A 16,885-nucleotide genomic window follows, 5' to 3' on the forward strand; every position below is an offset into this window, starting at 1 on the left:
AGTGGTTTATGTTCTTATTGACTTGAGTAGATGAATTGTAATTACTTGGTAGTTAATTTTATATTACATGATATGGAAGCTAATATAGTTACTAAAATTTTGTGAAAGAAATTTAGTTCCTTTCTATGTAACTAAGAGTGGTTTCTTTACTCTTTTAGAAAGTAACGAGTTTTTTGAACAAATTCTAAATACGTGATGTTTTTATGAACTTCTAGCTAACAATTGTTGTTGAGTTCATTGTTCCTTCTTTGGTAGAGGAAATAATTCTTTTCGTTGGACCAATATATTCCATATCAAGAATGATACTTATTGTAGGAAACAATATTATAAATACTATTGATATAGATTTTTTATATTAAATATAAAATATGTCTACCATGTTGATAGTTTGTGACCCTACAAACTATGGTATTAACCTTAGTTCTGAACTGTTTCATTTTCTCCAGATTGATATAGTTATGAGATCATATTTTAGGTATTTTTTATTCTCAGTGACATTCCAAAGGTAAAACATCCTTAAAATTCCTTACACACTTCAAAAGGAGTGGAATCCCCAACCATTAGGTGTTTTCGACCTTCCTGATCTCCTCTCTATTTGAATCCATTTCAAAGTTTCATTGTTAGGTCAGACGGTTAGTGTCAATTAATACTCTCATAATTCATACATAAAATATTAGTTAGCAGTGACCACCTCAAAACCCCATTCATGACCGTGATTAATTTACACAATTTCATTTTGTAAGTCCTATTGTTGGTTCCACAATAGAAATTTGTTCCTTGTATGCTTCTAGTGAGACACCATTTCGTAGTTACTACGATATGCTCCAAATTATATGAGAGAGAGACAACACTTATTGCTTCCAATCACTTGCACATGAATGCATTTTGGTTTATCACTTGAGATATGAATAAAAGTAGACCTAGATACTATAGGAATGTTTTATTTTAAATGCAGGTAAGTTACCTTTCTGTGGGAAATTAGCCTTGTTTTTCTTGTCAAGCCCTTTCTGCACTAGTAAAATGGCATCAATTCTTCCAAATACAATTATAAACCTTTCTTATATAAATAAGGAATAAATATTTCAAGGAAGACATGGGTTGTGTTAATCTAATTTAAAAAATATGATTTCTAGCCCATTTATATCTTGTCTTTGGAAGACTTTTGACTGTCATTGACCAACAATGGCAAGGAATATTTTCCAAACACTATTTACAAGCACCATAAATCAAAATCTTGAGGGGAACATATGGTGGCCAGCCAAGTCACATGACACGAGGACATGAGACACGGAGGACACGTAAATACGAGTATTCAATACGAAACGCGGCAACTTGGAAACACGGCACAGGGGACACGTTATATATATATATATATATATATATATATATATATATACATACATATATACCGAAATATAGTTTTTTACCCATATTAAATTGCAGGTTGCAGCTTATCTAATCAAATTAAAATATAATTACTTCTCAAAGTTCATAGTTCACTTTAAAAAAATAAATAGAATCAAAATTTACTATTTAGAAATTAGAATGTGATATGCTTGGTCTTGATTCTTGAATATTCAATGTTCATTGTTCATGTACAACTTACAAGCACATAAGAAAATAACTAAAGTCTAATCCTATTGATTTCCTTTGCACCTCTTGCGAGAAAATGCCACAGCTTTCCCTTTCCCTCTAGATGTAGATGCTAATGGTGCTGGAGTTTGCAGTGGAGTTTGTTATGATCTAGAAGCTGAAGAACTAGAAGTAGGAGGGGTAGCCCGGGTAGGTGGTGTCACCTAGAAGCATTACAATCTCCCAATCCTCAAATCCTGAAAAACTGATAAGTTTGCTGCATTTTGAATGAAATCTAAAATTCTACTTTCTCCATATGAAATCTAATGAGGCCAGAACCACTCTCAAACATCCTGAGTCATTTCATGGTAATGTTAAAAATTTAAGTAAAAGTGACATTCTCCTTAATCTTCATTTCCATTTTAAACTGTCCCACTCAAAAAAAATTGCAGCTTATGCAGGCAACTTTTTCTATCAACGGAATACGCGTTTTCCAGATGCAGGACACGACAAAAACCGACGAATACGTTTTACATTTTACAGGACATGATGAAAAACGTTTTCGACAAGTTGTAGGGATGTTTTCGTGTCTGACATGTAAAATACGGGACACGGGACCTTGGAGGACGTGTCCTATGACTTAGGTGGCCAGATAGGAAGGGATACGTCCCTCACACTCGGCAGCAAGACTTGGAAATTCAGCTCAAACATTACAAGTCTATGGATAGAAGAAATGCATCAAAGCTCAAGAACAACCTCATTTGAAGGTCTCCTCCTGCTTCAATGTTGGCATTATTGGTGAACCCTCTCTTTACATTGATCATAACCAATGCTATGCTAATATGAAATCAAATTTATTCTTTTCTTTTTAAATAAATTTCTTTCAAATTATCATCCAACTATCTTTTTTGGGGTGATTTTTTTCTGCAAATCATTCATCGAATCACACTTATTACTGTTTTTCATACAAATAGATTTCTTTTAAATATAAGTAGTGAGAACCCTTTTTGTCTTCATATAAAAATTCAATTAGTTGGAAATCATGTGCATAGCAAAATCATAGAGATTTATCTTGGATTTATTAAATTTATCTGAATTACCAATTAGGGTTTTGACTGGACAGAAGGACCTGACTAGAGGACGCTGCAGGAGTCAGCGCGAGCAAGGCTGAAGATGACAGGATAAGGAAGAGAATCGGGCAGGAGGGGCAGACCCGATTGCTGCGTTTTTCACTTATTGGGCCAGGATAACAACAGAGAAACAGGAGCTGAGGGGAAATGGAAGAGCCAAAAGGGGGGGGGGGGGGGGGGAGAGATCCCCTCCTTCAAGAATGTGGTAACCGGGGAGAACAGCGGGAGTGGAATGAGGCATAATCAGAAGGAAAGCCACGCCCCAGTCATGGGCAATTTATGGCAGAAAAGGATGGAAGGGAAATGTCTACCGCGGGCTCAAAAAAAACCGAGATATGTCATCCCTTGTAATAAGCTGGAGGAATACAACTATTATATGAAGGACCATGCCCTGATCTGTAAATTCATTGGTTATTGGCCTTCGGAGAAGGAGCTACACCGGTGGATTGACCAGCAATGGAAACCTCAAGGTCATATAGATCTGAAATTGGGAGCCAAAGGGTTTTTCACAGCAATCTTCACGAACGTGGAAGACAAGAACAAGATATTTGAAGAAGGACCATATTTTTTGAACAATGCAGGTCTGTTCATGAAATATTGGGAGGAACGATATAGCCCAGATAAGGAAAAGTTGCTGGATGCACCAATCTGGGTCAGACTCTTTGGGTTGCCCGACGAATTCTGGGACCCTGAAATATTAGAAGGAATCGACAACTCAATCGAGAGTTTTGTTAAGATTGCAGAGGCTACAAAACGGGGTAAGTACAACTCCTTCGCAAGAATCTGTGTCTACATGAATTTGGCGGAACCCCTTCCTGAAAGCATTGAGTTGGAATATCATGATGAGGTTTGGCAACAGCCAATAGATTACGAACACATCCCTTTTAGATGTCGAAACTGTCATGAATACGGCCATTTATATAGGAAATGCCCGTTGAACAAGGAGGAGGAACCAAAGAAAAGTTAGGAGGAAGTGTCAGGGGGTTTTCAGCAGGTTACAAGAAGACAAAGGCAAAATAAGGAAGGTCCTAGATCGCAACCTCAGGGGAAACCTGCTCAAATGTCAAGCCAGAACAAATTTCAGGTATTACATGATGGCAATGAGGATTATGAAATAAATTTAGAGGATGATGAGGATCCTGGGAACATCCCAATGGAAATTGTAAGGGAAGGTAAAGGAAAGGAAATAGACCCAGGAAAAATCGATGGAGAACGAATGGAAGACCAGCTGGAAGATACCGCAATGCAATCACAAATGGAGGTGGAGAACCAGGCAAAAAACGAGGTTGAAGAGGAGAGAATAATGAAAAGGCTTCTTCAAGAATGGAAATACCTTGACAGCAGATTCATACCTGAAAAGCAGAAACAACTGTATAAGGAAGTATTCCAGAAATATAAGGAGAAAAAAGGGGAGAATATAGTCAAGCAGGTGATGACCGGAAATGATCAGGGGACAGGACTGATGGGAATGGACAGCTCTGGCAAGAACAGTAAAAAGAGGGGTCGTAAGATAATGAGCGAAACCATCCAGACGGTGGGAGAAGAGTTGATAAATTCAGGTAAGGTGATACCTCTGCTAGAGGTTTTTTTCCCCTCCTATCAGAAGTTTTAAATGATTGTCATCAGTTGGAATATCAGGGGTTTAAACAGTAAGGGTAAACAAAGGTACATGAAAGACAAGTTGAAAAAAGAGAAACCTAGCATTATGATTTTGCAGGAGACTAAAATATCGGTTCAACAGCTTGAGGGTATTATAGGAAAAAATAATCTTCATTACGAAGTGATCGGGTTGGATGCTATTGGATCTGCAGGAGGTATAGCAATTTTGTGGAACCCTAACGATATCATCCTGGATAGATGGACTAGTATGAGTAGAATCCTTACTGGTCAGGGTAGGATAGTGGGAACCAAGGAGCAGGTTGTTGTTTCAGGGGTTTATGGCCCCCCCTCCTTAGGTGAAAAAGAGAACTTCATAACAAGCATGAAAGTTATCCGTAGATTGTATCCTGAAGCTGCCTGGATCATAGGGGGCGATTTTAACTTAATCAGGTCCATGGATGAGAAAAAAGGAGGGGTGAGGAAGGTGGACCAAATCATGGATAGATTCAATGAGACGATAGAGGATTTAAGACTAGTTGACATTCAAACTATCAATGGGATATTTACCTGGAATAACAGGAGAGGAGGCAAAAACCAAATCGCTTCTAGGCTGGACAGATTCCTAGTTTCAGAAGCTATCATGAATAAAGACATTTTTGTAGAGGCAAAGATTATACCTTCCTTGGGGTTTGATCATTGGCCGATTAGATTAGAAATTGATATCAAAAAGAATCGTGGGAGGAGACCTTTCCGGTTTGAATCTTTCTGGTTGAGAGACCCAGAATTCATCAAGAGAATCGAGGAATGGTGGAGACAATCTTCTGTGCAGGGTAAAGGAAAAATGCAAACGTTCCAATTAAAACTGAAAGAGCTGAAGGGAAAAATTAAAAAGTGGAACAAAGAAGAGTTTGGAAACATCTTTGAGGATAAACAAAAATTAGAAGGAGAAATGGAAAGCATTCAGCAAAAGATGATAGTGGAAGGCAGGACATAGGATAGCATCAACAAAGAAGGGGTCATCCTTGGGAAATTAGAAGAAAGACGAAAGCAGGAGGAGGTTCTATGGCGACAGAAATCTCGAATAAAATGGTTAAGAGAGGGAGAACGAAATACTAAATTCTTCCATCAGGCAATGATTAAACATAGACAGAGGAGCAGAATCCTATCCATCAAGGATAGGAATGGAAATAGAGCTGTGGAGCAAGAGGAGATTGAACAGGTTCTTGTGGATCACCACAAAGAAATCTTATCTGAACCACAGGTTGATAGATCTAGAGCTATTCAGGAAATCTGCTCGGCCATTCCCAGCCTAGTCACTGAAGACCAAAATAAGGCTCTGATGAGAGCTGCGACCCTCGAGGAGGTAGAAGAGACGGTGAAAGCAATCAAGAAGGGTACTGCCCCGGGCCCAGATGGCTTCACAGTAGACTTTTACCAGGTGGGATGGCATTTCTTGGGGGGAGAGATCCTTGATCTGGTTGAAGAATGAAGAAGGAATCAAAAGGTATGGCCGGCTCTCAACTCTACCTTTTTTGCTTTAATTCCTAAAGGTGAAAATTTAGAGGATGCAAATGGCTTTAGACCAATAGCATTGTGCAATGTTATTTACAAGATTGTAACGTCCCTAATAGCTAAGAGATTAAAACCCCTTCTAGACCAGTTAATATCTACAGAACAAACTGGTTTTGTTGAAGGAAGACAGATCCTTGATGGTCTTGTTGTAACTCAGGAAGTTTTACACTCTCTTAAGGTTAAAAAACAAAAGGGCATGCTGATTAAGCTGGACTTGTCTAAGGCTTATGACAGATTAAATTGGAATTATCTGGGAAAAGTCCTAGAGAGCTTTGGGTTTAATAAGAGGTGGATTGCTTGGATCCATAGTCTGATCTCCTCTCCAAATTTTTCTATCCTGGTCAATGGAACTCCAACGAAAACTTTTAATGCTTCCCGGGGAATTAGACAAGGAGATCCTTTATCCCCTTTTCTGTTCATCCTTGCAGCTGAAGGTTTGGGTCGCTTTATTAAACAAGAAAGAGAGGCAAACAGGTTGAAGGGTCTCAAGATATGGGGGAATAATTTTCCCTTAACCCACCAACAATTCGTGGATCACATTATGCTTTTTGGAGAACCAACCATCAAAGAAGTCAGACATATCAGAAGAATTCTGGATTTATTCACGGAGGCATCTGGCCTGGAAATCAATAAAGACAAATCTTGTATCTTCATATTCAACACGGTAGAACAGGTAAGAACCCATCTCACCAGACTATTGGGTTTTAGAAGAGGGGAATTACCTACGAGGTATTTAGGTAATCTTCTAGACCTCACCTCTAAAAAGATGAAAAACTGGCAGGGTGTCTTGGATAAATTGAATGCAAAGGTAGCAAACTGGGCCTTCAGAGCCTTAAACATTGCAGGTAGAATAGTCTTGGTGAAATCTGTCTTGCAAGCTATCCCAATTTATTCTCTCTCGATAATGGCCGCTCCTTTAGGGGTTTGTGCTAAAATCAGAGAAATCATAAGGAACTTCATCTGGAGAGGGTCTGACCAAAAAAAGAAGTGGGCTCTTGTATCTTGGGAACAGTTAACGGAGAGAAAGGAGAAAGGTGGTTTGGGGCTGAGAGACCCTGAAACTCTCAACAGGGTCCTGGGAGCCAAGTTGTGGTGGAGGTGGCTCAGGGGGGCAATGATCTGTGGAAGAACATATGGAAGACTAAATATAACATGCCTGATTCAACGTTAGAGATCCTAAGGCAACAGGAAACGCCTAAAGGTTCTTCTATTTGGGACCTGGCTCGTCAGAATCGGGATCTGGTGGAAAAACATGCTTTCTGGGAGATCCGTGGGGGAGAAGAGGCAAACTTTTGGGAAGATAGGTGGCAACAGAGAGAAAGACTGAGTAGAATCCAAGATCTTAATCAAATCCGAGCTAGAATAGAAGGAAACAGGACTTGTGTTAGAGACTATTGGAAAGTTCATACTGCGGAAGAAGGGTGGAGAGTTTGGATCGATCCAGTGGAATGGGACAGGGAGATCGAACAAGACCTGCAAGACATATACAAAAAAGAAGTTGGATCCAGGAAAATCAGAGCTCGTGAAGGCCAAGATATCCTTAGGTGGGGGAATTCCATGAAAGGCCTGTTTACCACCAAAGAAGCTTATTACTTATTTGATCCTGAGAATGGGGATGTTGGAGACCTGGATTGGAAAGTTGTATGGGAAAATAATTGGTGGCCAAAAGTCTCCATATTCATATGGTTGGCTGCAAAAAATAAGATCCTAACCTGGGATAGAATCCAGAAAAAGGGCTTCAATGGGCCATCGATATGCTGTCTCTGCAATAAGGAGGGGGAGACTAGAGATCATCTTCTGATCAAATGTCCGTATTCTAAGAATCTATGGGTGAACATTAAGCGGACCTTCAATAAACCAGGATTTGTCATCAGTGATTTTAATGAATTGGTCTTCAAATGGAATAAGGAAGTCTTCCAATGCAAGGTCGTTAAAAGAGCCTGGAATCTTATTCCGGGGTTTGTTATGTGGATGATCTGGAAGGAGAGAAACCGGAGGATTTTCCAGAATTTGTCAAAGGATCCGGAGACAATCTGGGTAAAAGCTGTAGAGCTCATGCGGGAAACAGTTCTGGTGGAAAGATGGTACGAGGATGATTGGAAGACAAATCAGGAGGAACAAGAAATTCTGATTAAGTTAAATTTAAAACTGGAGATGGTCCATCACAAGCTCTCCGTCCCTCAGGACATGAGGAGCCCGAGCCCTGACAAATTCAGTTATCCCAGGGATACCTTTGTTAAGTTAAATTTCGATGGGGCTTCGAAAGGAAACCCAGGAGAAGCAGGCTTCGGAGGCATCTTCAGAGATAGTAATAAACAGGTCAGATGGATATTCGCAGAAGGGGGAGGAGAGATGACTAATAATGAAGTTGAATTCTGGGCCCTCCATCAAGGATTAAGGATTGCAGTTAGAAATGGTTATTCTAACCTGGAAATCACGGGAGATTCTAAGATTGCAGTGGACATGGTGAGGAAATTAAACAATGGCAAGAGCTGGGAAAAAGCCACCAGTAGTTGGCGTACTGCGGGTATCGTTCAGGATATTGCAGTTCTCTTAAAAAAGATTGAGTATAAGGTAGTAAATCATGTCCGCAGGAAAGGTAACCAGGTGCTGATTACCTGGCCAATTGGGGCAGCAGAGGGAGGGGTAACAGGATTGACCAACAATGGAAGGCTGTGTGTGGAAACAGCGAGTGGAAAGAGTTGGCTGGGATCATTAACTCGGATTATGACCAAGCCACATAAGCACCTTGTCAGATCATTGAGCTGGCATGAACAAAGGACGTGGAGATCCCGGTTTTTGATCAATGATCAATCGGGGAAGATTAATGAAATGATGGTTGAGTGCAGAGCTGTACTGTGGCAGTGTGCGAAGGTAATGGCACTCGATCTTGCTCAGGGTGAGATCATTAATTTGTGTATTTTCAGTGGAGGGGATGGTGGGCTGTCATAAGCCTCGATAACAAACATTAACCAAGGAATAATTACCATTAATATTGCCAACCGAGCTAGCAACTGGCGGCATTCGTTCGCCGGTGATAAACGGAATGATGAGGTTAAAAATCCTATTTATATCAAGATCGGGGAAGGCGATCAGACATCTGGTTGTTTCCAAATTGGGAGAGGAGTGATCAGGGTGTTGGAGAGCCGTCTGGCTTGGATTGAGCACGTGGAATATCAGAGACCTCCCAATAAAGGAAGCGGGCGAAATATGGAGACCAGGTAGCGGACCAAGGAGACTGAGGAGCATCACAGGGTGGCGACGGAGACGCAGGAACAGAAAGGGAAAGGCATAGCCCAGGACAGCCCCCCGACGGAGATTTGGGAAATTGAAGATGAGTCGGAGGAGGAACTTCCGCTGGGTGGTGAAGGAGGGTGGTCGGTCCCGCAGAAAAGGGCTGCTGCTGAGGGTCAACACCAGCAGCGTGGAGGGTTCTCTGAGCCGAGGGGGAAGAAGGAGCGGAGCCCGTGGCTGAGGAACAGTGCGAGAAACTCTTTCGAGGAAACGGAGGTGAGCAAAAAAAGAGGTCGGGGCCAGAGGAAGAGGACGCAGGGGGAAGGTGAGAGTTCGGGGCGGAAGTTGAATCCTGAGAAAAAGACAAGGCAAACAGTGAATTATAGACTCAGACGGGTGGAAAGAGCGTTCCAGAGGGATTCCAATCCCGTTGTTCGAAGAGTTATGCAGTTTATGGAGGAGGAGTCCCTCCAGAACCAGTCCGCTGACGAGATGGAAGAATGGGAGTCTCTGCTCCACGACCCTGGTCATACTAGGGGGCGAAGGACGCTCTTTAAACAGTCACTGCACATTTACTGGGTGATGAAGGGGTTATTGGCGAAGGCGCTTGAGCAGGTGGCAAAAGAGATGGTGGAGCTGGTCAAGGGAGACCCGGACCTGCGCAGAGAGCTTAGCTTCATTCGTGTTGCTATGGAGCGACAAGAGGAAAATATGGAGGCTATGCATCAACTGCTGAAGAGCATGCAACGAGATGATGCGGGAGGAACAAGTCAACAACCTGACATGGATACTGCCTGATCTAAGATATGCTGGAAAATCTTCACTGCTTTTTTAGCTGTAGTTTTTTGAGATTCTTAGAGAAAGATACTTGTTTTTTGCAGATCAATAGCATTAGGAACTCTAATGACTGTTTAGTAATTTTGGCTAAGATTCTGAGACTGTGGGCCTTTTATTTTTGGGCGGCTACCAGAAACCATAGGTGGTTTATCACCCGGTTTCCCCAAGAGGGCGGGTTCTCTATACTTTCCTGATGATATGTAAAGTTTCAATTTCTATCGAGTAATAGAATGGGTTCTACCTTAGCTTACAAAAAAAAAAATTAGGGTTTTGACTGGAAAATAGGATAGAAGGAAAAATTACAAAGTGAGGATATTAGGGTTTATACAAATTAAATAACCATGACTTCTATTTTTTGCCTCTTTGTTGAAGAACTTCTCAAACATGTGTGGGACAAGCCAGGGTGTTGAAGACATAAAGTTAATAGTCTTAAATTCCTATAGCCATGGTAGAGTAGGTATCCCCATATCTTTTCCTTCAAGGTTCTTAATTTTTTTTTAATGTATTTTGTATTTTTTAAGGATTATGTGGAGGAACAAGTGAGTTTATGGAGTTGAGAAGATTTGGTTTATTGAGCTTTCTCAGATTCATGTTGTTTGTATCAAATTTGTTGTTTTTCTTACATTTGTTTGGCCAACAGTATCTAGTTTTTAATAAGGACACCCTTCTTTCTCATCCTGTTTCTCTTCCCATGAAAAATTTATGATTAAGGCTAAACTATTTGTAGTAGGTTTATTTTATATTACTATGGTATCGATCATGGTGACATACAATATAATTACAACGTATTTCACATTGAACTATGCTAATGTCTTCTTTTCTCATTCATGATATGATCTGGATCCCAATGATCATGAGTATGATCCATCTACTACTTTTAGGAAAACCCACCATAAGTTTGCAAGTGAATGTAGATTATCCCTGAGGATTTGAATATTTTTGGTCTATAATTTCACCCTTTGAAGGATGTTGTTGTGGATTGAATTACAATGATAATAAGAATGCTATATAATTTCTTTTCTGAATTGTGCAGCTATTATTACATATCATCCAAATCCAAAGGCAGATAAGCTTAAGAAGTTGCTGAGTGGTGGTGAAAATGGGAACCAGGATGGATAAAAAATTGAGCTGAATATATGATTTCTTACAATGAATTTTTTGCTTGGAATATTGATTATGAATAATTTTTACAAAATTATTAGTACTTGTTGAAGAATATGTCCTTATTGTTGAATTATAATTATTCTTTTCTTCATGATTCAAAAAATACCATTTGGTAATATGTTTAGGAGGTCAAAACTAAAAGTTATGACCAATAATATTTTCGAAGTTATAGGATCTCCTACTTAATCTAATTACCATGTTTGTAAGCTTGATGGATGGTTGCTTTGTTGCTTACCTATAGTAAGAATATTGAGTTGTTAATGCATATTATTTTGTGTTTGGAATTACTTTTTTTCCTACAACTATTGGTAGGAGTATTAAGTGTATCTATTCACTAAATAATAAATATAGTAAATTTTGAGTATTTTTGGGATGTTAGGGGAATGGTATCTGTTTGTTATGATTTTAGCCTATTTTTCCTTGGCAAGGTTCATCCTTCAATAGCTATTAGGTTGGTCATTGTTTTTGTTCTAAGAAACTAGAACAACACTAGATTTTATGTTTGTATATTTTTTCTAATCATTGGTTTCTCTTTCTATTCATGTTTTTGTCAATTTTTAATGGTTTTATTGTACTTTGATTTTATGGGAAAAAAAAGTTGAATTAAATGATGATATCTCCTCAGATTGGGTTTCATTACAAAAACCAAATATAGCTATTTAAATATGGTTGACATTTTTACATGCTATGATTCTAATTCACAATATTTGAGCTTAGTAAAACAATGATTCACCTGACATGGGGTTCACAGTCTGACACATACACATAGATCCCTAAAAGCAAGATAAAAAGTACATACACACATACATAATTTTTATTAAATTCCAAAAAAGATATATAGACCAAGATGTAATTTTTTTTAAGAAAAACATAAATATAAAAAATTCCATTAAGATCAAGGGTATTAATGTTTAATTAATGTCTTCACATTTACTCCGAGAATGCAGTGTTGTATCCTTCCCCTAATATGTTATATTTTTGAGTTTTTAGTGTATGAAAATGTACTATTGAAATTGATCTAAAGAATTTCTTTAACTTTCCTTCATAGCTTCACAATTTGATCCCAAATCAAGAAACTACCTTCCAATTGTATCTTTTAATGGGTTTTGGTTACTGAGAGATAAGTTGATAGTAGATACTATTAAATGAGACAATGTGAGTGATTTTCAAGATGATTTTAAAAATTGTTGATGCAGCCTTATTTTTGACACTTTAAATTTTTTAATGTCTTCTTCTTCCCTAACATATTTATTTTTAAGCATATTCATGTATTTGTGTTTTTTTTATTTTTCTATTTCTTTTGTAATGAAGTCTTAATTTTTTTTTTTTTTTTCTATTTTTTTGTAATGAAGTCTTAATTTTTTTGCATAGTTAAAAAATGAAAAAAAGGTCAATAATTTAAAGTTATTATTTTCTATATGTTTATGTAATGTTAATTAATATTTCAATGCAAATCAAATAATTGTCGCTAAAAAAATAATAATCTTAAATATCTAAAAAATATATACACATTTTCAATATAAATATAATGAGAAAATACATATTTCAAGTCTTTTTGTTAAAAATTACATGTTAAATAAACCATTTTTATGGGAATATCCCATCAAAAAGCTTTAAAAAATAGCATTTTCTTATGAATTTTATTTTAAAAGTTAATACTAATCACAGTTTGTTTACAAAAAAAAATGATCCACATAAAAATTAAAGGGAAAATCACATAATACAAATATTAAACATATAACGGAGATAATCAATTTCTACAATATCATCATATTGAAGAAATTGGACTATGAACGGGTCAGTTTTCACTGTAGACAATGTTATGATGTTGAGAATCTCTACAAGGAATGTCCATTGCTTGCCAATGATAAAGTAGAAGTCGATATGCTAGATGGGAAAGTGGTACACACAACAAGAACATATGCGATGAACCATATGCTTCAAACGACCTCAATCTGGGTTACTAGAAGGTGGGCCATAGACAAAGGGAAGCAAGACTCTACTACTTGGCCATCGGCCATGAGGGTTACTCGAGCGGGTGCATCTACAATCATTCGCCCGCTAGGTACTGTCTTCTTTCTCTCAACTCTTACTCCTTATAGTTTGAATGATACTATCGATTCCCATATTGTTCATAATGTTACGAGTCCTCTCTCTCATTGTGATTTTAGTTCAATTACATGCACCTCTATTTCCATTCCTGCTTGTTTCCTAACACTTCTCCCTCCATACTTGTAGTTTCGATGGTAGCCATGGATGACAGGGACAATAATTCATCTAAATCTAATAATATCCATAGATGGAATCTAAGATCTCTCACTAAACAATCTGTTTTTGTCGGTAGGGGCGTTGGCTTGTCGACTCATAATAATTTACCTAAAACATGTCATGGAAGATAGTCCTATATTTTGAAAGAAATCCATAAGGTCGGTATGGATGTTGCAGAAGGCATGCAATTTTCACTTGAAGGGGTTCTTAAAGAAAGAGGCAACTCAGACCTAGTTTCCCAATGACGTGGCTATATTTCAATTGTAGAGGGTTGTCTAGCCCTTCCAAGAAACTAGCCCTCAGAAGACTTTTATAATTAGAAATGGTAGATGTGATTTTCCTACAAGAGACTCTTAGGAGCGATACACTCGTTTGTTCTCTTATGGAAACATTTCGACCTAGCTGGACTTTCCATGACTTAGACATACAAGGTAGATCATGTGGCATTGCTATAGGTATAGATTGTAAATAGACGAAGCTTGAAAATGTATGGCGGAGGGAAGGAGTCCTAATGGAAGATATTTTCTTAGAAGAATTAGGGATGAATCTTAGAATTGTTAATATCGATGGACCTTTCCATAATCATGTATAATTTTGGGAATCCATCATGCACTCCTCATTATTAATGATAGATAACATAATCCTTAGGGGCGACCTCAACTTCTGATGGGTCATGAAAAATCTTGGCGAAGTCATGCACAGATAGAGAACATCTCAGATTTCTTTGTCCAATCAAGTTGACATGATACAACAATGGTTTGTGTCGGGAGGCATCTCGGATCACTTGCAAATATATTTATCAATCTCGTGTTTTTCCCCTAGTCCCAAATCTCCCTTTAAATTCAAGTCAACCTCGTTAAGAGATGAGGAATATCATCATATTATTAAAGAAACTTGGGAGGAAATCTCACTGATTGAAGGTCGGCCAGTGTCTAAATTTTTTTCCAGGAACATGAATCTACTAAAGAAAAGGACGATAGATTGGGCAGAGGATAAGAAAAAAAATGAAAAAGAAACTCTCAGAAACATTGAGGATGAACTTCATAGGTTAGAAGATCCAGTCAGCACTAGAGATGCAAAGATTGAAGCAAAATCTTAGATTATTCATCTAAAATCATAAAGTGATAAGATTTTGAAGGATAGGGAAGAAACTTGGAAGATTAAGAGTAGAGCCATTTGGTTACAATCTCAAGACAAGAACACAAAATTCTTTCAGCAGTTTGCTATAGGATGGAAAGTTGTCAATATGATCTATGCATTGGAACATGATCAATGTTCAACAATTCAATATTTTTGTGGTCTTGCAAATTTGGGTATCTCGCATTTCAGGCAATTATTTAAAGCACCTTAGGAGGCCACTCTCATAGAAATTATAAAAATTATAGGATTATTTTACCATTTCTTAGATGAGGAAGTAGCGAAGTAATTAATTGGGTCATCAAATATGGGGGAACTAGAAGTTGTGCTTAAATGGTTTAAGAAAGATAAGAGTTTCATCCCCGATGGATGGCCTATGGAATTATACTTAGCTTTCTTTGATCTTATTGGTCATGATCTTCTCAAGGTCATTGAGGAATGTTGGCTGAATGGCAGGATGTATGAGGATTTCAATGCAACCTTTATTTCCATAATCCTGAAATCTAATAAGCCTGAATGCTTCAATGACTTCAGACCCATCTTGCTTTGTGATTGTATGGAAAAAATCATTACAAACCACATTAAGCCTATAGTTTTGCAACACATATGATGAGAACAATTCACTTTATTATAAAATCATCAAATGTATGAAGCTATAGGTATTTCACAGGAATGATTACATTCTATGAAATCAAAAGATCTGAAGGGCATGATATTCAAAAATCGACTTACCAAAGGCCTTTGACAGAACTAGTTGGTTGTATTTGACGATGTTACACACTCATTTGGGATTCCCACATGTTTTCATTAATTGGATAATGTGTTGTATAACCACTATATCTTACACTATCCTCGTTAATCAGTCGACTTAAAACTTTTGATGAAAAACTTAGGCTTAGTCCGCGTTGCCCTTTATCACCGTTACTATTTATATTAGTAATGTAAGGCATGAGTAGATTAATCACTGAAGATGGGGACACTTAACGGTGTTAGAATAGTAGATAACACCATTTCATCCCATTTATTATTTGTGGATGATATATTCATCTTTTTGAGTGGCTTGAAAAGTGACTCCTCAGTGTTCAATACTACTCTTCAATTATTTTGCAAAGCCATAGGGATGGTCATCAATCAAGATAAGTATACATTGACCACTATTGGATGTTCACAACTTGAAATTGATTATTATGTTTAGAGGTTTCCATACACAATCCTACCTTTTGAAGAAGGACTCAAGTATTTGGGTTTCCACCCCAAGCCCAATAACTATCGAATTTCTGATTGGACGTGGCTTGTAGCCAAGGGTTAAAGAAGAATAAATATCTAGCATTATTGATGGTTATCTTAGGTGGGACACCTTATTCTTATCAAATCAGTATTAGAGGTTATTCATGTATATTGGATGTCACTCGCATGGATCCCAAAAGTAATTATCTCCATAATTAAACAATTGTGCTGCAAGCTGCTCTTGAGTGGCAACAACGAACGTAGAAATTTTTCCTGGACAAAATGAGACCAGGGAATGGAGAATATGGCTTGCCTTTCCAAGGCCCTTGTCGCTAAAATGGGATGGCAGTTCCTCTCTACAAAAATTCTTTGGACAAAAGTGTTCATAAATAAATTCTTCCACCCTCAGTGTATTGACGATTGGATCAAGAGCTTGGACTGGAATATATATCCTTTTTCATCGATTTGGCGAGATGTTTTGAATTCTATGGAATTCATATTTTCTGAAATGGCTTGGAAAGTTGGAGTAGGCACTAAGGTCCACATCGGGATCAATGATTGATCTAGCATCAGAAATGAACATATTCTTCCATTTGAACTCATTCACCTTATTGATACTTTTGGGATAAGGACACAAAACCAAATTGCAGATTCTGACAATTCTACCATTTTTAGACAAGCTTGGAAATCTGCACTGAGCCTGAAGATCCTCGCTAGATGGCATCAGGAATGGTGTAACTATATCAATGCACTCTCACACATTTATATTTAGATACATGACATGGAGGATGAGTTTTTCTGAGCTATATGTAACAACCCTGAAATAACAACACATAATTAATTAGATTAATGAAGCGATTTTAATCAACAAGCAATTTATCAAGTAGCTAACAAAAAATATGAGTGAAGAGAGACAACTTACCTATGGAATGATAGTTGAATTCTACTACCTGCAACAAAGTCTTGGGGACGACTCTCCACCCAACCGTAGGCTTGGTTGAATAAAATCTTGCTACAACTGGCCACCCCCGAGCCCTCAATCAATGTAATATTGCTAGGGTATCCTTTGTCTCACAACAATATTCTCCCAAGAGAATGGATGGTCGAATCATGGAATGATGGAATGCCTCTCATCTTCCTCCCCA

The 16,885-nt window shown here is 37.9% G+C and overlaps 1 protein-coding gene across 1 annotated transcript; it reads left to right on the top strand.

The window, feature by feature from the left end:
* Window positions 1-3,078: 3,078 nt before the first annotated feature.
* Window positions 3,079-3,669, top strand: LOC149193064 (uncharacterized). The gene has a single exon (XM_089407193.1). The coding sequence runs from the start codon at window positions 3,079-3,081 to the stop codon at window positions 3,667-3,669; it is 591 nt and encodes a 196-aa protein (XP_089263319.1).
* Window positions 3,670-16,885: the final 13,216 nt, after the last annotated feature.

Source organism: Pinus tabuliformis, chromosome 2_2 (genome assembly GCF_031772625.1).
Source record: "Pinus tabuliformis cultivar Carrire ecotype Pingquan chromosome 2_2, CPIR1, whole genome shotgun sequence".
In the NCBI taxonomy this organism is placed as follows: Eukaryota; Viridiplantae; Streptophyta; class Pinopsida; order Pinales; family Pinaceae; genus Pinus; species Pinus tabuliformis.

Excerpts from the sequence above, each read along its gene's own strand:
- LOC149193064 (XM_089407193.1), top strand. The coding sequence starts at position 3,079 with ATGAAGGACCATGCCCTGATCTGTAAATTCATTGGTTATTGGCCTTCG.